Raw genomic sequence first — 22,634 nt, forward strand, 5'->3', positions numbered from 1 at the left:
AAGACAATTCAATATGTGCAATCTGAATTTAATAATAATGTTTATTTTGTGGTAACACTGCCGTGTGGGAAGCTCTGACAGAGAAAAACGATACGTAAGAGAGAGCCGTAAAATGTAAGTGCATCATCTTTTTTTCTTGAATGGAGACCTAATCTGTCTGCTGCACTTGAGCAGGTTCAGTTTTTAGAGTGAATGAAAACTTTTGAAGCATATATATGCCGTATGATGTGATTAAAATCATACTTATTTTACTGTGGTGGGGATTATTATGAGCAAACAAATTTAATAGTTTAATCTGAACACTATATGTATGTAATCTGACTTTTTTTTTTTTTTTTTTAACAGAAATTCTGAGCTGCTGCATGAACATTCATCAAACATAAGGTGTGAATTCTGGGATCTGGTTCTAATGATTGTAAAAAACTGTAATGCTTAAGATTAAATAATTACCTTACAATATATATTTATACATATTTCAAGGCTGCAATTTGGAAAACTTTCAAGCTAATGCTGCTGAAATGGAGGTCAAGGGGACTATGAAGAGGTGGCTCCAGCTGATCAAACACACTCTGTGAGTTTAAAAGACCCATCTCTTTAACCTTCCATACACATGACACACTATCACATTTGTATAATTCAAATCTCTTAAAGGATTTTATGCTGCACCAACTAGGGTAAACAGCAACACTTCCTATAATATCTAACGTACTTGTTAATTTGTAAGAAGAATGACATCAATGCTTATATTAGTTGCTTATATACTGTCTCACCCTTATCCCTAGGTTACAGTAATCAGCTGATCCAGTCGGTATCCAGACCAGACGGTGGACCTGCACCCAGGAACGACCACAACACATCCCTGACTGTCAGCGGAGACCATGTCAGCTAGATGACAGATCCCTGTGAAGACCTCATTGATGGCCCCAGCACAGATCCTCAGCAAAGACTACGAGAACCAGACAAGCCCTCTGCACAGACCCTTTTTACCAGCTTCACCTGCTGGCGTGATATTACTTCAAGCAGAAGAAGTTGGATGAAATATTCTGAATGATATCAATCCACAATCTGACTTGTGATGCAGCCTGGAATAATCACACCACGTTGATTCGTTTGGCCAGACGAGACTGTTTCCTGACTGAGCCGGGTCTTGTTTGGGTTCCTTGTCACTGTTGCCTTTTGTCTTGCTTGGTTGAAGACACCTAATATTCAGCAATATTATTGACTTGACTGCACTGACACCATTTGATAAGAACTGAACTGAATTATGACACACAATGTTTTATATATGAAGAGTTTATTTGCAAAAACAGATAACTCCTTTTTTTTTTAAATATTTTTAAAAATCATGTTTTTTGTTATGTTTTCATTGTGTTAGTTAGCTAGTATTTATTAGTTATTCTTTACCTAATCAAAATAACCTGAATGCAGTTTGATTGAGATTAATTGGAATGCACAATGAAAAACATGATTTAATTGCATCTGTTTCTGCAAATGAACTCTTCATTCATTCATATATATATATATATATATATATATATATATATATATATATATATATATATCTCAGTAAATATAATTTACTTGTTACTTTGTGGTTTAAAAAGTGTGAATGTTTATACTGTAGTGCATTTGTTCATATTTATATTAAAGTATTTGGTAATTTTATAATTAAAGCCTTTTTAATGTTTTTAAATGGTTGTATTTGTGTTTCACTGCTGAATTACATTTAGCAGTTTCTGGGCCACATTCGGCCCGGGGACCAAGCCGAGTCTCAGTCAGATCTGGCTTAAAGTGTCTGGGCCAGACCTGGGCCACATAAAATAATAGAAGTCACTCTACAGTATGCGGGCCAGATCTGGGCCATGTCAATAAATAAGAGTCATTTTACGGGGCGTGGGCCGCATCTGGGCCAGAGGAAATTGTTTGAGTCGGTTTTCAGTGTGTGTGCCAGTTTTGGGCCGGGGACCCAGCCGGAACTGGGCCAGAAGCTAAGCAAGGTTGTGGCCCAGAGGTGGGCCAGACAAATTTTGCTATCTGGGTCCCGGATGAGTTCGTGCGAGCAAACGTAGTCTTTTAGTTTTAAAGGAACACTCCACTTTTTTTGGAAATAGGCTCATTCTCCAACTCCCCCAGAGTTAATAAGTTGAGTTTTACCGTTTTTGAATCCATTCAGCCGATCTTCGCTTCTGGCGATAGCACTTTTAGCATAGCTTAGCATAGATCATTGAATCCTATTAGACCAGTAGCATCGCGTTCAAAAATGACCAAAGAGTTTCGATATTTGTCCTATTTAAAACTTGACTCTTCTGTAGTTATATCGTGTACTAAGACCGGCGGAAAATGAAAAGTTGCGATTTTCTAGTCCGATTTTGTTAGGAACTATACTCTCATTCCGGCGTAATAATCAAGGAACTTTGCTGCCGTACCATGGCCGCAGCAGGCGCAGTGATATTACGCAGCGCCTGAAAGTAGTCCCCAGCTATATTATAACTAGGTACCTAGCTGGGGAACGCGATGCTACTGGTCTAATCAGATTCAATGATCTATGCTAAGCTATGCTAAAAGTGCTATCGCTATAAAAGATCGGCTGAATGGATTCAAAAACGGTAAAACTCAACTTATTAACTCTGGGGGAGTTGGATGAGCCTATTTCCAAAAAAAGTGGAGTGTTCCTTTAAGTCGGTTTGAACAATCAGGACAAGCGCAAGTAATTACCATTTTGATTAGCCCATACCCACAATCTCTGTGCACTGTGTAAACAATGAGTGACATATACCTGCAACAGATCGCTTCCAGAGCACATACAGACGTCCCGGGCCTGGGTAACTTTTGAGGTATGGTACAAATTATGACATACACAAATACATAGGCTACAGGCACATATGGATTACTCATTAAAAGATCGCGATCTCGATTCAAACACACTCAATCTTATTGCTATGTCGATGAGACCATGTCTCCTAAACCATTGGAATCACAGTCACATCGGAATATTTAAACCTGCTTTCGCGCAGCCGCTGATCCAGAGAGAGCAGCGCTCATCATAAACTTTATGTTTGAAACAGCTTTACAAACAGTCTACACAGTAGGCTACATTTCTGTGTTGCAAACATTAAATAATAATGAAAGTATTGGGATAAAAGGTTATAGTCCGGATATAGACTCTGATGTTGCGGCAGCCGCGTTCAAAATGAAAAACTGACTTTTAGAACTGATGTTAAGCTTCAAATGATTGTAAAGGGCGGAGCTAGGGAGGGGCTAGCAGGTGCTCCAGCACCCCTAAAAAGACCAGTTTAAGAAAGATTAAATAATACAAAAACATTTGTCTACTTACACATGCATAACCCGTGCAATGGAATACTATGTGACGTGATTTGCAATCGCACATTTCGTAATGTCACAGCATTTTATTTAAAAAATGGATCAGTTCCTTGTGCCAAGTAGGCCAGGCCAGCCCCCGACTATGGATTTTTCTAGTAAACTAGTCGAACGTTTATATTAAATAGATTAATATAATAACCTACTAAACCATCTTTTAATAAGCATTTAGGCGTATTATAGCCTACATTCCGCGCTCAAGCGTGCGCATAAAGCTTGCTGAAAAACACCGGCAAAAATTATGAATGCATCGGGAAAAAGAAGACATTTTAATTATTTATTACTAAACTAGTGCTTTCTTAGTTAGTGTCGAGTGCAAACGCAGGCGCTGACTCTCCATCTCCACAGTAGGCTAATGGACGTGCACATTTTCATACGGACTACAATTAGAGAAGATTTGTTTTGTATTTGAATTAGTTTGTAGACATTTCAAGCTTTCTATAGATTTGTTTCAGTTTAGTTTATGTCTGTGAGCCGGTTGCGATGCGCTCCATCCACAGAGACTGCATGAGACGACAGAAAGCACATCCAAAAATGAATAAGTATTTTAAGTTCTTTCCGCAGGAAAAATAAATAAAAGATTGCGCGGGCGCCGCCGTGTCATAAATTAAGCGCGATAATAGGCCTACTCCTATACTCCTCATAAATACTTGTAATGCACCTACAGCGATTTTATTAATATAATAATAATAATAATAATAATAATAATAACCTGTTTTGGTCATATTTACATTGATCTATCCCCTGAGCACCTGCGTTTAAAATTCTCTGGCGTTGCCCCGATTATAAATGTTAAGTTATGCCAGAAGGTAGCGAACAGTGACTGTTAAAATGTATCTGATGTCTAATTCATTCAATCAAGAGATTCGTTCAAAAACGAAACAAATTCATATATTTCAAATAATTTTACATATTTTTATTTTAATAGGCTCATTTATAACATTTTACACTCATTTAAATAAAACATTTTGTAAGAAACCTAAGTGAAGTAGCCTACATATTATTTTGTATCTGTCTTCAGAATCTTGGGAGAACCGCGATCTCTATTATAAAAATCAATTATCCAGAGTCTTACTAAATAGGCTAATATCTGGCATCTAATACTAACTGTTTCAAATATTAAAATGTAGACTATGATGTAAAATGTACAATCTTACACAATTTTTTTATATACAACAACAAGGATTTGGTACATTTATAATGCATTATAATGCCACTTCTAATCCACTGTACCAGTGTGCGAAGTACAACCAACCCCCCTTCTTCTTACGGCATGAAAGAATAAGAAGAAAGCAAATGAAGAGAGAGAAACAAATGAGAAGTGAGAAAGATAAGATCAGTCCAATGTGAGCTTGTTTCTCAGTGTGGCTGTCCTCAGTTTGGTCTCCTCCTGCACCGCTGAGCTTCTCTGCATGAAATTAAAGAACAGAATTAGCACAGAGTGTTTGTTTCTTTTCTTTTCTTAAAGTGTATTTTCATTTTGGGAAACTTTGGCTTTTATTTCATTACATTTCAAAGCTTTATATAATTTCCTTGTTATTTCAAACTGAAGAAATCTGGACCCAGCAGCAGTGTCTATTGACCGATTTGTGAATAAATAACTCTTTTCAGACAATTATTTTCAAAGAACCACATGAACTTTTGATAGCTTATTGACTGCTGGCTAGTTGACGATTCGTAATAATTAATTAATTATATTTAAATGACTAATTATATTACAAAGAAAAATAGTAAAAATGGCAAAAACAACACAATTTCTAAAACTTAAATTAAAACATAAAAATAAAAATATTAAATGAACTGTAATAGCATATAAATGATAATAAAACAACACTGGCTGCAACTGTCACTGAGCCAGTATTGTTGTTCTAGTTTTTTAATCACACAAACAAAACTTACCTATCTAACCTTGACATGTATGATAATGTATAAATAGTATTTAGACATTTCCTGGAGTAATATTTAATCTGGGTATCTGTACTTTAACTCAAGTATGTGATTTATACACCACTACATAATAGTAATTCTCTATAAATGAATTTTGCTGTTGCTTAGCCTTCATTCCCATATAAAATGTACAACATTAGTAGTAAACCAGCCAGATAAATTAATGTTAATAATGTAACATTCACTTAAAACCTAATTTACAGGGTTCGTACACATTTTTACCAATCAATTTCCCTGACTTTTCCATGACGTTTGACACAATATTCATAACCTAATGTTCCATTATTTTACAATAAGAATAAAAATGCTCAAATTATCATAGCATTAACTAAAATTAATGACTAATGCTATTGTTTGCTTTCTCTGTTTTAGTAATAAATACAAGCTGCAGGTGCTTCAGATGTTACTCCGCACAGAGTACATATCACATCACTGAATATTATCATTTATTTAACTCCGTTAAACGCAGGACCTGAATTTCGTTTTGGAAACTTTTTTCTTTCGCAACTGTTTACATTCCCTTAAGAAAAAAAATGACAGAGCACACAAATAAAGTGGTTATATTGTGAATATAGATTTTATTTAACATGTACAATTTTATTAAATTGTTACTAAAAAAATACGTATTTTGTTATATTTAAGAAAAAAGTTGTGTCCCCCAAATTCATATCTGTGGTGTTACAACAATGGATTTTGCCCCTTTAAGAAAAGGGGGTATTCTATTTGGGCTACTTCCTGTGTGTAAAGGTCACTGCAGGTGCTGTTGGTCTGAGGGGTGCATGGGGAGTACATTCTTTCTTATTCATTTTCTTAAAATTAGCTAAATTTCTGACAATTTCATGTGTCGCGCACTATTAGTGTCTGTGGTGTTATGTTGATAACTTGCAGATCTGACATATTTTGATCAAAATTTTGTTAAATACATACTGATTAATATTTCCAAAATGTCCCCTGATCTTGAAATCATCATGATAGCAGCCTCTGTTTTAGAAAAGTCTGGATTTAGGCTGATTTGTCTGTGGTGTTACTGTCTTTTCTGGTAACACCACAGAGCCTATAGTAACTTGCAATATAAAGTCAATATAAAATGACAGACATAAGTTGCTGTGCCACCAGTGTTTGATTGAAATCTTTTTTTTTTTAAAAACATAATGTTCTTATGCTTTTATTTTAATGGATATAGCATATTAAACTAATTTTAAATGCATAGCAATACATTTTATTAGAAAATAAACAAACAAGCATTTTTACGAATTCTTCCTCTCATTTGCCACCCCAATTGAAGAATGACCCAGCTGGCCTCTTGGTCGTTAGGCTACTTTAAAAACAAAAACTTGAATTTAACAAAAAAAAAAAAGTTCCAAACGTAATATTTATACCTATTTCCTGTTCAAAAAAATTGAATTTCCTGTGCCAGTGTACCCCAAATAAGTGCCATGAATCTGGATGGATAGGTATAGCTTTGAAAGCTGAGGTGATATCAACTTTTGCCAGCCAAGTGCATGATTTCATCATATTGATTGCATGATCAATGTCCTACTATTTAGAGGGAGTTCGTCAAGAGGAATCGAGGTGTTTTATGCTTGAAAACAGGGAGTTATGCGGAGCTGACAGATCGGTTAGAAGGCGTTTCTTACCCAAGAATTTTCCTAGTAGCCACTCCAATGGGCTAAAGCGAAACTGAGAAGGCGGGGCGTCGAAAGGGCTGATCATGAACCCTCATTTAATTCACACCGCCTATGGGGAAATCTGAACAGGTTATTTCTGTGAAACGACTGAATTTAGAAAAATGGCAACTTTTGATGTCCACATTCAAGGACTTACAATTGCTGTAGCATTTCTGTCGTAAAGAAACAGCCATATATTAAAGATTAAGTGGACATTTGAATTGAATGTGGTTTAGCCAAACGACGATTAAAATCGCAGTGACGTGTAAAAAACGACTGTCGGGCCGTTGGTGCCCTCAGTACGCTTTTGATACAATGCGTAATGTAAAATGATATTGTTTATTATACATTAAGTTTTGTTCAACAGAACCATGTGGTTACTTGCTTTTGGTACTTTATTTGAACCAATTAGTATGGCCTCATTGCCATTATGTATGCATTTAATGTAACTTTAAAGGCTATTGTTTGATTAGGCCTATTTTTACTACCATAAAAATTAATTATAATTAACCGATTAATTATCAGAACAATCAACCGATAGCTCGGTTACCAAATTAATCATTGGTGACGGCCTTAGATAAGAGGTTTATGTCTGCACCTGCCAGGATCTGTGTTCAGAAGTTGTGAGCCACTGGAGGTGGCTTCGAGGCAACAGCATTTGGTGGGACAGGCAGTGATGTTGCAATGAAAAGAGAATATGTGACTTTAAATGAAGTAGAGAGCTGTGAGGGAAAGGAGCAGGGGGTCGCAATTGACCTATCGGTAAGCCCCTCCCCTCGAACGCAGACTAGCCAATGGCAGTCGAGTATCAGCTGCACGGGGAGCGGAACTCGGACATCTTTAGGTTTCAGTGCCATAGAGTAACATTGGAAGATCCGAAGCTCGCATAGGTTTTATGGGGTTTATGCTTCAAAAATGGAAAAACAATGTGCCTGGGGTACTTGTAACACTGACTCCAGGTATCCTGAGAGGATAGGCAATACAATTTATTTTATTACATTTCCTGAATCCAAACAAAACAGAGCAAAATGTCCCTAAGTATTCACCCCAATACAAATGAAGACAAAAACATTCATTTTCTGGTTGACATACACTCATTAAGTTACAATTTTCATCTGCTCAAGCAGAACGTTAATGTTATCTTGTGCTTTAGCAAGGTATCTCTGGCTAAAACTAGCTAACGTTAAAGTTAGTGAGTCCATGCTAACGTACAAACATAAATAGCGGACTGTTCTCGCGGCTTGTACAGTGTAGGTCAAAAACACACAAACGAAGGTCTACATTTCAGTGCCTCTCCATATTAAACTGGTTAAATGTGCATTAACTTAATCGTACCCTGCGATACATGAACAGTGTTGATCCTGCATGTTGTCATCCAAGTTCGTGATGACCGACCGTAATATGAGACTTCTCCCGCTTGCATTGTGATCTGTAAACCCTCGCTTCGAGTTACCCACCATATTTATTTTTACATATTTTATAAATCCCTCCATGGAATATTTAATTCCCATTTGGTGGCCTTCTGGGTCCAAAATTGTGCAAAAACATTGTGGGACAAGGTTTTCACACTGCAGCTGTCATTGAAAGACTGAGCAACTCCGTTTGTTTGTCCGAGGGAGCAACAGTAACTAAGGGGGGCGGGGCTTACCGATAGGTCAATTGGCAGCGGAGGCAGCCTCACGCTAGTGTCTGCTACGGGAGCTGGAGGCTGCTGAAAAGGAAAAAGGGGTTATTAATAGCGGTAGGAAAAAGACTGAGATGTGTGGGCCTGTGTTGTAAGCGGAGGCAGCCTCACACTTGCTTCGCCTGCTGTAGCTGTAGGCCACGGGATGGGAATCCTGAAGAACCTGCGTAGCCTGCACTGCTATTGGAGGCAGCCTCACGCTAACGTCTGCTATGGGAGCTGGACGCCACTGAAAAGGAAAAAGTTTAGAAGTAGCAGCGGGAAAGACTGAGATGTAAGGGCTTGTCTTGCAAGCGGAGGCAGCCTCACGCTTGCTTCAGCTGCTTTAAGGGGCGGTCACACTGCACTTTTTGTTCCTTTGACTTCCAATCCTAAGCATGCCAACGCGTCATACCGGAAGCGCAAGCTCGCACAAAAAGTTTCACATGTCGCTGCATTCCGAAGTTAAAGCTTGGTGAACTCTGGCCTGCGCATTCACATGACGTGATACCGTGTGACCAACGGCAGATCCATAAGTCACAGCATGACCTCCTATCTGAATTAAAGAACACATTTAAAACTGCAGCACTGCAGGAAAGTGGAGTAGATTGTATGTTTTTACATTTAAGATGTATTATAATTTGTTACGTGTTGAATTTAAGTTTAAGAAAGACGCTGCACAGCGTGACATCATAACACGACCGTTGCTGCATGCAAAACAATTTTGCATGCTCAAAGTCTAGTATGACCGTGGCTTCAGCTGTAGGCCGCGGGAAAGGGGAGTGTTGTCTACTTAATTTTTTTTTTGCCAGATTTACCAACTTCTCGGATTACCTTAGCAACTTGTTTTCCAAAGCACATAGCAACAAATTTAGCCATTTTCAAAATTTTGCAACTTTTAGCATGTTTTAAAAAGTGATAAGATGCTAAAAAGACATACATTTTCCTCTTAACCACACAAAGAAGAAAGTATTGAAAAGCTAGCACATCAGCTAGAGAATTTGCAATACGCACATCACATGTGAATTAGGTTGCACTTGTTCAATAATAATAGTTTCTTTGATGCACCTTATTTGTTAGTTTGTGCCTATAATTGTGGGTAAATAGTTTAATTTATTTTCTCATCCATCTTTTTCATCTGTTTATCTGAGTGAAATAAAATGCTAGTGAAAATTCAGAAAATCTAAGTAGTTTCGTTGTGTATTTTACACTTTTTATTTTTGTGCCATGGTTACAAAATGACATTGACATCCTTTTATGTCACAACGTCGTTTAAAACTTTTAGCAACAAACGACCTGCCTTTGTGAATTTATCTAAAAATTAATTTGCAACACGGCCTGCGCCGCTAGCGGTGGCAGCCTCGCGCTAGCGTCTGCTGCTACAAGAGCTGGAGGCCCGGCTGCATATGACACTGTGGCCGGTTGAGCCGAAACGGGAAGCGAGTGAGGCTTTGCCGCGGTGAGATCTGGGGCATTGCCCAGGCTTGATGAAGGCCTGCCGCTGCGACCCAGCACTCAAGGAGAACCGGGTTTTGTGCGGGGCGATGGTGGTGTTGAGCGATGCGAGTTCGGGGCCTTGCGAGCTTTGCTCAAGATATTGGCCGCCCTGCTGAAGTGAATTTAGGAGTGAGGTTGGCTGATTGCAGAGACGAATTTGATCGTACAGATCCGCTTTGTTTACTCTCCGTGAGGACTGTGAGTCGGAATTGATCAGCGTTTGCCTCTGGCTTAAATACGGAGAGCTGGTCGAGCAGAGCGCAGCGGCCACGACGAAGCCTGGAGCTCGGTGGCCGTGTCTGGCGGAGAAGGAGCTATCCTTGAGCCGGCAGATTGGCTGGAGGATCCAAAAATCCCCAGTATAGGTCTCGTTGTTTGGACATCTGTGATATAATAGCAAAAGGTGCAAACCGAATGCTGCAAAACTGCCAATGAACAGAGGTCTGCTGTGTATATATACACATGCCTCTTATCTTGTTAACTGGGTTGATTACTGATTGTTCTCCTCTCGTGTTAATTAGGTTAATTATCTGAACGTGATCCTCCCGAACTTTAATAAAACATCATTTAGTTATGTTAAATGACAAACAGTTTACCTCAGACGGCCATTAACGCACTCACATAGTCGTGTTAAGGTATGTGAGACGACAATACAGTTTAATTAAGTATCAGACAGTCACGGAAGGCTGAAATATGTGAATATCTGTGAAAATAGAGGAAAGAGTCATTTCTGTCACTGAAAAGCGAATTTAACAAAGTGAGTCAAATGAGTTAAAATAAGTGAATACGACTTTCTGCTCTAATGTAAATGCCCAATTGTCCATATCGACATGTAAATCACATACAAAGTATGTACAATGTCGTCGGACCACAGGTCTAAAGAACCGACGATCCGGTTCAAATAAACCGGTTCATCAATTCTCGAACAAAGTGATTCCCGGAAAGGAATCAGTCGACGTCTCAGGGCCTTGATACATTTCAAAGCGCGTGCACGCACGCACAGCAAGTGCCGTAGGCCGCATTAGTGAGGTGATTTGTTGCTTGTGTGGTTTATAAAGTCTTTTTACATGCGTAAATAAAGGTTTTTGCTAAGTAATATAATTCAAAATGTCTTTTTTTTTTCTTGTCAAAAAAGCATATGGATACAAAACTAGCCGAGTGCAGTCTTATCGAGACGTTTAACATTAAGTTCATGTTTATGCATTTTACAGATTTTACATACATACTTGATTGTCTGTGATCATCAACTTAAACACACATATAAATTTGTTTCGTGCTGTAGTTAAAGGTGCACTTTGTAACTTTGTGTTCAGAATATACAGAATATAATGAGTGAATACATCATACCCATTTTCCAAATCGTGTCTTTGACTTGTCCTCAATCACTGTGGTACACCTATATAAAAGTGTTTATATATGGACTATTTTAAAGCTGCGGAGTAACCCAGTATCTGCATGATTTGTCAGAAATGTTTGCGTATGCATATGCAGTGTGATCTCCGTATCTGTGTGCCAGTGACCATGTGACAGGTGACGTGTGTTTCCATATAACCAGCATATTAATATAAAACTGTGATTATACTGACTGGAACGTCCTATTGATCACACAGTTTGAAAGCACACCTTTCAGCCAATCAGGGGTGCGTTTCCCAAAAGCATCGTTAGCCAACTATGGTCGCAAGTTCCGTCGTTACCAGCATAGTTCAACGATTCGGTGTTTCCCGAAACCATAGTTCAAACGAACGTTCGCAATCAGCGTCACAAACTTGCGTGGTTGGAACTGCAGCTCTCGATCTGTGGTTAGAAGCATAGTTTCTTGTTAATAAGATATATGGGCTTAAATACATATACTCTTGGGCACAACAAGCAAGCTAACATGCAGTACTATCTATCTTCCATTCTATCTAAATGTAAAATGCATTTTAATTATGTATTTTTGTAAGTGCCATTTTTGAAAAGTGCGCATGTGCATAAATGCCTAAGGGAACCCCAGAGTGTGATGTAAGAGGGAACTTGCGATGAATCAAATAAAGCAAAATGACAAGGAACAAAAAATTGTAAATTAGTCAGTAGGTGCCATGTTCAATACAGCAGCATCTTAGAGATCTCTAATCAGTTAAATGGCATAAGTTATTCCTCCAACACATGCATGTGACGTCATTAACAATGGACCTATGTTGCTGAACCAATGTGGTTCAAACCATAGATATATATATAAACACTAGATCTCTTAAGGCGGAGTCACTTCCGGCATCATAGGGCGGCCATCTTGCCACAGGGAAGCTTTCTGGCAAGTTCTGAGGTATCTGAGGTAAGATGAGTGATCAGCACGAACATAAATCGGTTTACAAATAGACTTTTGTGCAATTATTCCATATTTTGTGTATTCATTCTATTTTATATATCAGAACCCCTTAGATACAATCCAAATAGTGTACAAGTAACATCAGAGTGTTACCTTTGATTTAATTTCATTATGATTCTACACGAAGAGGTTGCCAAACAGTAAGCCTTTTATTGTCAGTATGCATTTTGGCAGAGGTGGACAGTAACGAAGTAAATTTACTTGAGTATTGTACTTAAGTACACTTTTTGAGTATCTGTACTTTACTCGAGTATTATTTTTTCTGGAAACTTGCGACTTTAACTTCACTACATTTGAAAGACAAATATCGTACTTTTTACTCAACTACATTTATATCAAGGTCCCCAAGTAGAAAGTCGTTATATTTAGCAGTTTTTACAGTGTGTGCATTTTCAGATTCACTGAACCCTTTTTTTCTGCGAAAATCCGGCCTGCGATCTGCCAGTACCTTCCTGTGTTGCCAAGCGTTACAGTATTTCTAAGCCTGAAGTTGCTTTGAATGGACATTTGGCTGATTTTTTTTTTTGCGCAAATCTGGCAACCTCGGGATCTTCCCCGCTAAACTAAACGTCCGCGCTACTGCATAGCTAAAAGTGCTCTAAAAGGGCATGTGTTAACTCTTTAAAGCCCTTTGTAAAATTAACCATGTTTTTACTATAGTAACCATAACTATGGTATTTGCAGTAAAATCACAGTATCCACAAATTTACTATTATCTCACTATAGTAACCATATGCTATTTGTAGTAAAACTTCAGTAACCACAAATTTACCATAGTTTCATTATATTAACTATAGTTTGATTTTTGTAGTTAAACTATGGCAATACAAATGGTAGGCTAATATATCTGTCAAAAATTCCTGCCCACTTTTCTAATATATATATATATATAAACTTTGGCCTACTGGTAAATTGCTGCTAAAAACTGGTCAGGGAAGTATACGAATCTGAACATTATTTTATTGTCAAAACACTGCACATAAATGCTTTTTTTATTTTTCTGTGCAAACAAATGATCAAAAAGTAGGCTAAATGAAAACTTTGGAATCTAAACTGGGAATCAATAAGAATTGAAATCAATAAGCAGAATCAGAATCGGAATGGATAAAATTCAAACAATACCCAACCCTAGCCACATGTTGTGAAGTTCACTGATTTCTGAGTATTTTATGAACACTGATCAGTTGATGGCAAAATTCAAAAAGATGGTTATTTGGTGCAACCTTCACACCCGTGGCCTACTGAGAGAGTATGATCCAGTTTTCTGAAGAGATTAAAGGTTTGTTTTCTTTTCAATGTTTGCTTTGTTTGCCTAAAATGAACCATATCATAGACTTCAATATCTCTTTGAAAAAGAACTTTGTAACTTTTAAAAAAGTATTAAAAATGAGTTCAATGTAGTTAACACTCCTGGTGTTAAATACAAAAATAAAGATGATTATCTTCATTCAGTTGTTCCATTTCTATAGGTTTGGTAACACAAAAGCTCTTAATTCCAAAGATAACACAAGCTAATCAGTGTATTCAGTAGGTTGCATTAGTGGCATAAGGTATTGTAAGTATACAACAATGCGACAATAAAACAATGCATTTACTTTTTACTTTTGATACTTAAGTACTTTTAAAAACATGTACTTCCGTACTTTTACTTGAGTAAAAATCTGTCTTTACAACTTTCACTTGTAGTGGAGTAGTATTTGACCAGTAGTATCTGTACTTTCACTCAAGTAAGGAAGTTGTGTACTTTGTCCGCCTCTGCATTTTGGGTAACCAAAAGTCCTATATGGGGAGTTTCCATTGGGCATTTTACAATACGCATGACCATTCCTTGGCAAATAATGGTCTAAAGTACTCATTTTCATTCTGTATTGATCTGCTTTTGCACACAGCTTTACGAGACCTGGTACTAGGGCTCAGTTGTGTTTCTAAAGTCATATCAAGTAACTTAGAGGGCTGAAATGTGGTCAGTTCAGAGATGCTTGTTATCCGGCAGAAAGAAAACGTAATAATTTAATTATAATAGTTATAATAGTTTTATTATAATAGTAATATTCATGTTACAAAAGTGTGTGTGTGTGTGTGTATAAGTCATGTCGCCATTCTGTACACTTAGTTTTATTAGCCTATATATTTATTTAACTTATACTTTATGTGTGTAATATTCATTGCACCTAACTGGTTCGGTGCAAGGATATTTTCATATGGAAGTCTATTGTTATAATTATTCATATGTATGCAGTGTCATAACTACATCTCTGACTTTGATAACAAATCAAACCGTTTGAAAATCGGTAGATAATTGAGCAAGTTATGGTTATTTAAAAAGTACATGCTTCATACAACACAATGTTACGAGTGAGCGAGCACCCTGTGGCAAGATGGCCGCCGTGTGCGGACGTCGACCTCCATTGGCCAACAGCGCGTACGAGGTATCTAGTGTTTATATATATATATCTATGGTTCAAACGACGGAGATGCGACCGTGTTCGGGAAACAGTCGTGACTAGTTAGTTAGTTTCCAAAACAATGCATCTTACTTTGGTGGTTAATCAGCGAGTTAAGTCGTTGTTCGGGAAACGCACCCCAGTATAGCATATTCAGCTTCTGTAGAGCAGGAATTTAACTCATAATCATGATGAACTTCACGCAGTTAATTGAACTGAATCATTGCTATTAAAACAATCTGTATATTGTTTACTTTATTTTATAGGTTGGAGCAAACATGGTGGAATTCATTAACCGAGCAGAGTCCACAAAACCCCATCCATTTGACTTGATAGCACAGATACTATTTGAACTAAACTGAGCTGGACGATAAATCAATGAATCAATGATGAACTGACCTTAACTGAAAATTGAGTGTTTACTGTTGTCCTTTTGCATTATTACACACTATTTTTCTACTTAATTCTGTAAAGCTGCTTTGACGCTGTATTTTTTAAATATGACAGGCTCATTACTCATAATACATGGAAAATACAGTTGAAAATGGACTTTGCTTTTCAATTTGAAATTTGGCAGTCACTGTGCATTCATGAAAATGCAAACAGTAATGCAAGATTTGCAATTGTGTTTGGATTATGTCACAATTTGTCACATGTGGAAAACACAATTGAAAATATAATTTGCAATTCCTTTTGAAAATTGTCTGGAATATCCTTCCACAGGCTCTATAGCAAAGCACACTGCTCTCAGCTGTACATCTTTGCTTCAAAGCTTTCTAAGTGTTTGACGATAGTTCACACAAAAATGAAAATTAATTACTCAGCCTGGTCTGAAAGCTCTGGGATTTCATCTAAAATATCTTAACTTGTGTTCCGAAGATGAACGAAGGTATTACGGGTTTGTAACGACATGAGGGTAATTAATGACAGAATTTTCATTTTTGGGTGAACTATCCCTTTACCCTAAGCAGTGCGCATCTACCTAGGAGTCTTTATATACTTGATATAAATTTTAGGACATTTTTAAATGATTTTGCATTCGCTGTCTTTTTACATTTTAATTGTCAATGTCATTTCACTGTGTATTTAAATAGTTGAACATGTCAAATTGTAATAGTCAAACAGTTAAAGGGACATGTGTCATTGAGAACTAATTTTCTTATTTACTGCAACTGTATTTCTGTGATTTTTGCATTTGCTGGAAAAAAAAGAAAAAGAAAATTGCATGTCGTTTGTTATTGGTACAAAATTTAACACATTTGTGAATGTCAGTTGGCATTAAAATGAATTTTTAACAGTCTAAATAACCTGTATTCTTCATTATTTATTAATTTGTGATTGTCTTGTTAAGCATAGGCAAAATTATAAGAATAACCCAGCAAGAATAACCCAGAAACACAAAAATGCAAACACGTAAAAATGACTATATCTTGGGTTTTCTCTTGGGTTACTTTAGTGTTCTGTCCAATATTTACCCAGCGCTGGGTTGCCAATTGGGTTATTTTTAACCCAGCCATTTTTAGAGTGTACATGGGTTTTATACTTAGGGTAAACGTACCTTTTAAGCTCACCAAAATCTACATTGAGACATTTTTAGTGCACAAGATATTGGTTTCAGTACAAAAAGTTATGTTAAAATAAAATATTAATCTGTCACACAAAAATATTTAATTTTATTTTAAATGACAAAAGCATTTCTATTAAGATATACATCATAAAATTCTAAAAGTCTGGCTGTGCTTAATGGGTATATTTTTGTATTCTTTAAGCACACCCCTGTTCCCATTAAGCTCACGTGTTTTATTTTTTAAAATCTTGTTTATTTTAAGGAACATTTTTAAAGAATAATTGTAAAAATATATATTTTTTGAAGGTACGAAGTCAATCACAAAAAAACAGAACACCAAAATCAAGCAACAAGGCATTCAAGTCGATCAGTTATATATTCATAGTGAAGTGTCATCTAAGCACATCAACATCTATAGTCCACGTTCAGCTAAATAACACATTCAGAAATCAAATGAAATAAAGCAATGAAACATTTAATTCATGGGAATGAACACAGAAACTAGCCTCATTATGAACCTCTTGTTAAATGGTTGTAAACTCATCTATAGTCTCTTAAGGCTGGAATACACACGATTTTTACCCCAATTTTCCTCATATTTACAGTCTGGAGAAGTTGATGTTAGACCAAAGATCAGAGCCAGTCTACAGATTTGAGTTGACAGAATCCATAAAAAAATCGATTAACTTAAAGTGACAACCATCAGTTAATATTTAAAGTCTGTTTATGAAGTATTTACAGACGTTCAATGTGGAAGAGCTTAAAGAGAGCACACTGAACTTAATTGGAGCAGCAACAATTTTTAATACATTTCATGTAATATTTATTAAAATGACAGGATTTTGCTAAATAAATAGTCTATGTCATGTATTAAGTTCATACATATTTTAATATGAACAACTATTATTAACAATATCTATGAAATTGTACTTTTTCTTATTGATGTCACACTGAAGCTGTGTGATTTTCATAGTCGTGCACCCTTTAAGCTCACTTTACAATAATATGAAATCTTCAAAAATTACAGCACTGTAAAACCACAGACCAGCAATAAACTGTCAATGTATAATATTATGGATGTAAAAGTACAAGCCAGTAAAGCCTGTGAAGTAATATGTTAGCGTAGCACACGATCTTATACAGCTAGTCAGCTAACTGTGTTCTGTAGCATCTGCGCTGTGCTGCTAAAACTATCTTTTGGATCTAATGTAATTATTTCCCACATCCAAGTTCCAGGTTATAATATGCAAAAGTCTAAACATTAATCTCTTAATTTTACAATAAGTAGTGAAATTTACCCAAAATATAGGTTTAAACATCTAAAAAATGCACATTTAAAGGGCTCCTCTTTTGGTGAAAGTTTTCAGACAGCTTTCAAAATGGCCGCCAGACAGTGTGAACACATGCAGACTCATATCTCAGTGTGTGATGATCTGATTGATTAAATTCAGCATCCTCTGCACATTTGGTCAAATTTCATTACAGTATACAGTACTACAGCAGTTTCCAGGCAGTCATTCTCAGTTCTGCAAACATGCAGTACACATAAAAAATGGTTACAAATAAAATTTGACAGTCACACGTTTGAAGGTGTACAACATGTGCTACAGTTTACTGCAGGGGCAGATTGGCCATCTGGCAAAAATATATAAAGAATGAATTATAGTAAATGTAGCCTACATAGCCTATATTGGTCAATCAGCCCAGACAAACTGCTCACTTGAGTCAAACATTCTAATTAATTTAGCGTGCTCTGGATCAGTGCAGCGGCTCAAAAGCACTCGTCAATGTCAAAATGTTTAAAATAGCCAATCAAAGAAGGCGGGATTTACCGTTCACAGAGCTGAGCTGCACCGCACTTGAATGTGAGCTGAGGTAAAATGTAAGCAGCTAAACATGACGAGACAATTCAGTAATATTTGCTAACACGATATAAAAAAATGTTAAACGACAGACATTATTTTTCATCACAACATAAGATAAAAGTGAATGTTTGTAAATCCAGGCTTTCTTCTGTAATTTCACGTGTCTAAGAAAATGTTTAAAAAAACAAACATAGGCTACAAAAAACAAAACAAAACAAACAAACAAAAAAAATACGTTATAAGCCTAAAATATCATTCTCAAACGTAGCTACTGGCTAACAATGTTACGTAACAATGTTAATCGGAAGACTTTCACTTTCAAGTGCCATGATTAGGAAAGTGACATATATTAGGCTATAATAAAAATATAATTTGCTATTTCACATGAATTATTTTATATAAGCCTACAAATTGACTTTATATTTATTTATTTTTTGAAAGAATGCTGAATTTATATGATCAAAAATACAGTAAAAAATAATAATATGAAATATTATACTTAAAATAGTGGTTTTCTGTTAAAGATATTTTAAAATGTCGTTTATTTCTGTGATTAAAGCGGAATTTTCAGCATCATTGCTTCAGTCTTCAGTGTCACATGATCCTTCAGAAATTACTCTAATATGCTGTTTTGCTGCTTAATTATTATCAGGTATTATTTATGATCAATTATTACTTTATGGTTCTTATTGTTATCAATACTGAAAACTGTTTTTGTTATTTTTGTGGAAACTGTGATACTTTAACTTTTTCAGGATTATTTGATGAATACAAAGTTAAAGAACAGCATTAATTTGAACTATAAATAATTTGTAATAAGTATAAGGTAACACTTTATTTTGATGGTCCCTATTGAACATTCTGTTGACACTAAGTAATGTTGCAACTACATGTCAACAAACTCTCATAAGAGTATTAGTAGACTGTCTGCTTCATATCTACTAACTCCTTATTGTGTTGGTCTCCCAACAGATATTCTACTGACTATAAGCAACTTTGCAAGAACGTGTCAACTTAATCTAACCCTAACCCTACCAGTCAACTAATACATTACTAACACTCTAATGAGAGTCAGTAGGAATGTAGGTGCAACATTACTTATAGTCAATAGAATGTATTAAAGGGACCATCAAAATAAAGTGACGGAGGCACGGAGGAGAATGAGCTTGTGGGGCTCGCAGGCGGAGCTGGCTCATGAGTTAGAGAGGGGGCTTTCCTTCTCGCGCTCGTCGGCCGCGAACGAGAGTGAGTCGCTGGATGATGATGATGCGATCTCTCTGACACCATCTGATCCAGCGGCTAGTGCTCTGCTGGGTTATGCCCAGGAAGAGCAGGAGATGTCTGAGGGCGAAGAAGTTGAGACTGAGCCCTCTCAATCCTCCTGCCCTGCGTATGACGAACTGTTGGAGGTTATGGAACGCGCCACGGCGAGGCTTGCCGTGGAAGCGGGCCAAGATGGTGGCGCCGCGGGGTCGTCTCGATGAGCGTTATCTTTCTGGCCATAGCCCCCCAGCTCGAGTGAGCCTTCCATTTCTTCCTGATCTCCATGCGGAGGTTGAGAGGGAATGGAAAAAAGCCGTTTTCCTCTCGCATTTATAGGTTTCAGCATACTAGTTATGCTAGCATTGAGGGGATGCGTGAAAACGGCTATGAGGGGATGCCCCCTGTGGAAGAGACGCTGGCCAGCTATCTCTCTGTGGGCGAGACATCCTCTCTCAAGGCTCCCTCCTTGCCATCTAAGCCCCTTCAGGAAACATCTCGCTTAAATGGCAGGGCATACGCAGCAGCAGGTCAGGCTGTCGCTTCGTTGCACACGATGGAATAAAATTTTTTTTTAAAAACGGTGCTTCAGGCATACCAGGCTGATCTGCTGAAGGACCTGGATAAGGGTCAGGGCTTGTCACCTGATGAAGTAGCTGAGCTGCGCCGCACCACGGATTTGGCTCTCCGTGCCACTAAGCAGGCCACCACTGCTATGGGCAGGTCTATGGCGGCCATGGTGGTAACAGAGAGACATCTGTGGGTGAATCTGGCAGATGTTGGGAAGAAAGAGAAGGGCTTTCTTCTCGATGCTCCAGTCTCGCCTTCCGAGCTTTTTGAGAAATTTAGAGAGGTGAAGGCACGCTCAGCGGCCTTCAAAACCTTCATTCCAAGAAGGTCCAGGTCTGAGCCCGAACAATGCAGGGGTCCTGGCCCATCTGGGGATCAGAGATGGGCACAGAAGGCTAGTGTCGCAACTCATGCCCCTCCCCCGCCTGCGGTTAGGGCTAGAGGTAGGCGCGGGTCAAAGAGAGGTAGGCAAGACCTGAGGGAGGTGATCCAGACGAGGCCTTCTCAACGCTCTCGTCCGGACCAGAGTAAGAATTGAACATCTACTCCCTTTCCTCGGGGGGCCTGTCATCTACCCTTATCTTCCCCTCTCTAATTCCCCTGCAACCACCGTTTCATTCCACCTGACCGAGGTTGGGTGGGGACCAAGTTAGAAACCTGCGCTTTAAAATCATTGCAGTCTCTATGCTGGACTTATGATGTTTTGGTTAAGTTCTATGTTTCATAGAAACTACCTAACTGATGGTCTGGACCCAACTCTTCGGATTTCGCCTCCGGGACTGTTCTCATGCGCAGGAACCATGGATGGGTGAGTACGATCCAGTTCTACGGTTCACTGGTATTTATGTGTTCCACTCTTGCAACACTGCAGTTCCAAGACCTGCGGGTCTTTTTACTTCAGTTTCTTGGTTTGAGAAGGTGCATGGCTATCTGAGGATATCTATGTGCTAGCTTAGGGACTGCTCCCCTTCCGAGGGTTTTTAAGTAGCAATCTCCCTGAGCCCTTGCCTAGAGTGTGTGTCTCCCCTGCTAGGGTTTAAGTAAATAGCCCAAAAGTTTTGTGGCAGCTTCTCTGGAGGGCTTACCGTTTTTTTAGGCCAGTGGTCGAGCTAGCTTTGCTCCCCTCACCTTAGAGGGCCACCTTTGAGCATGCCACTCCCTTCTGAGCGTCTGAGTTCCCTCTCTTTCTGAGAGTTGAGTTCTTCGTTCCCCAGAGCTCTGTGATAGACACCCCCCCCCCCCTTGTTGGTCAAGCTAGCATGGCTCCCCTTACCATAGAGGGTAACCTATGAGCATGCTGCTCCCATCTGAGCGTCTGAGATCCCTCTCATACTGAGAGTTGGGTTCTCCGCTCTCCAGAGCTCTGTCATCAGCAGCCTCAGGTTGTTAGGCCTCTCTATGCCTCCCTGTTGGGTTGCTCTCCTTGTTGGTAGAGTTAGCATTGCTCCCCTCATCATAGAGGGTCACCTATGAGCATGCAGCTCCCTTCTGAGCGTCTGAGTTCCCTCTCATGCTGAGAGTTGAGTTCTCTGCTCCCCCAGAGCTCTGTGTCCCATATGCTCTCCTTGTGGGTCGAGCTGGCTTTGCTCCCCTCACCATGAGGGTCACCTATGAGCATGCCGCTCCCTTCTGAGCGTCTGAGTTCCCTCTCATGCTGAGAGTTGGGTTCTCTGCTCTCCAGAACGGTGTTTCAAATCCATGTTATGGTAAGTGTGCATGCGCATGCGCATGCTAGTCTCTGTGTACTTTCTGAAAGCCACATTGTGGTAAGATCGCACACCAAGTATTTTGCGATCTTTCTAAAATCCTGTATGGTATGGGTTATGCGCTGCGGCTTCGTGCCCTTTCTTTGAGTCAGTCAGGTCCCGGTTTTCACCTTGGGCCCCACTCTACCTATGAATCCCCAGTGATACTGACTTTAACAGGGTGTTGCTACCAAGGATCTGTTGAAGCAATTCCTTCAGTGAACTCATGCAGAGCAAGCAGTAGCCCCTGGGTGACAGGCCAAGACCTAGTTACTATCCTAGGCGCTTGGTCGTATCTCCTTAAAGGAATCTCTGGGTCCAGGAGGCCCGGCCCTTAACAGGTAAGTTCTGGGGTATGCAGCTCAGGTTTTTAGCCGAAGGGGATAATGTCACTGACAGCCGTCGAACCGTCCCAGGGGCAACTCCCTTAGCTGAGTAGAGTTGGTACTTAGTGCTAGCCTTTTTGTGCATGGCTTGCACTCCCCTCAGCATGGTGTCGTGGGTATTCCGTTCCCCATAGCGACCCCTAGAGGACGCAGTTCGAATTTCCTTCAAAAGGGAACGTCTCAGGTTACATATGTAACCATGGTTCCCTGAGTAGGGAACAAGACACTGCGTCCTCTAGGCTCGGTGCGATGCTTCGGACGCAAGCTTCAGAGGAAGAAG

The 22,634-nt window shown here is 38.6% G+C and overlaps 1 protein-coding gene and 1 long non-coding RNA gene across 2 annotated transcripts in view; one reads left to right on the forward strand and one right to left on the reverse strand.

Moving 5' to 3' along the window:
- Positions 1–344: 344 nt before the first annotated feature.
- LOC131541736 (uncharacterized) lies at positions 345–1,356 on the forward strand. The gene is made up of 3 exons (XR_009271572.1): positions 345–384; positions 481–571; positions 783–1,356. It is a non-coding gene; the product is annotated as an uncharacterized LOC131541736 (long non-coding RNA).
- Positions 1,357–4,400: 3,044 nt separating this feature from the next.
- The window catches only part of LOC131540824 (uncharacterized), a 30,201-nt gene continuing 11,967 nt past the window's right edge, over positions 4,401–22,634 (reverse strand). Inside the window, exon 5 of the mRNA XM_058776082.1 lies at positions 4,401–4,786. Within this exon, the coding sequence (XP_058632065.1) occupies positions 4,584–4,786 (203 nt within the window). The 3' untranslated portion in view covers positions 4,401–4,583. The remainder of the gene's footprint in view (positions 4,787–22,634) is intronic.

This window comes from Onychostoma macrolepis, chromosome 05 (assembly GCF_012432095.1).
Source record: "Onychostoma macrolepis isolate SWU-2019 chromosome 05, ASM1243209v1, whole genome shotgun sequence".
Lineage (NCBI taxonomy): Eukaryota > Metazoa > Chordata > Actinopteri > Cypriniformes > Cyprinidae > Onychostoma > Onychostoma macrolepis.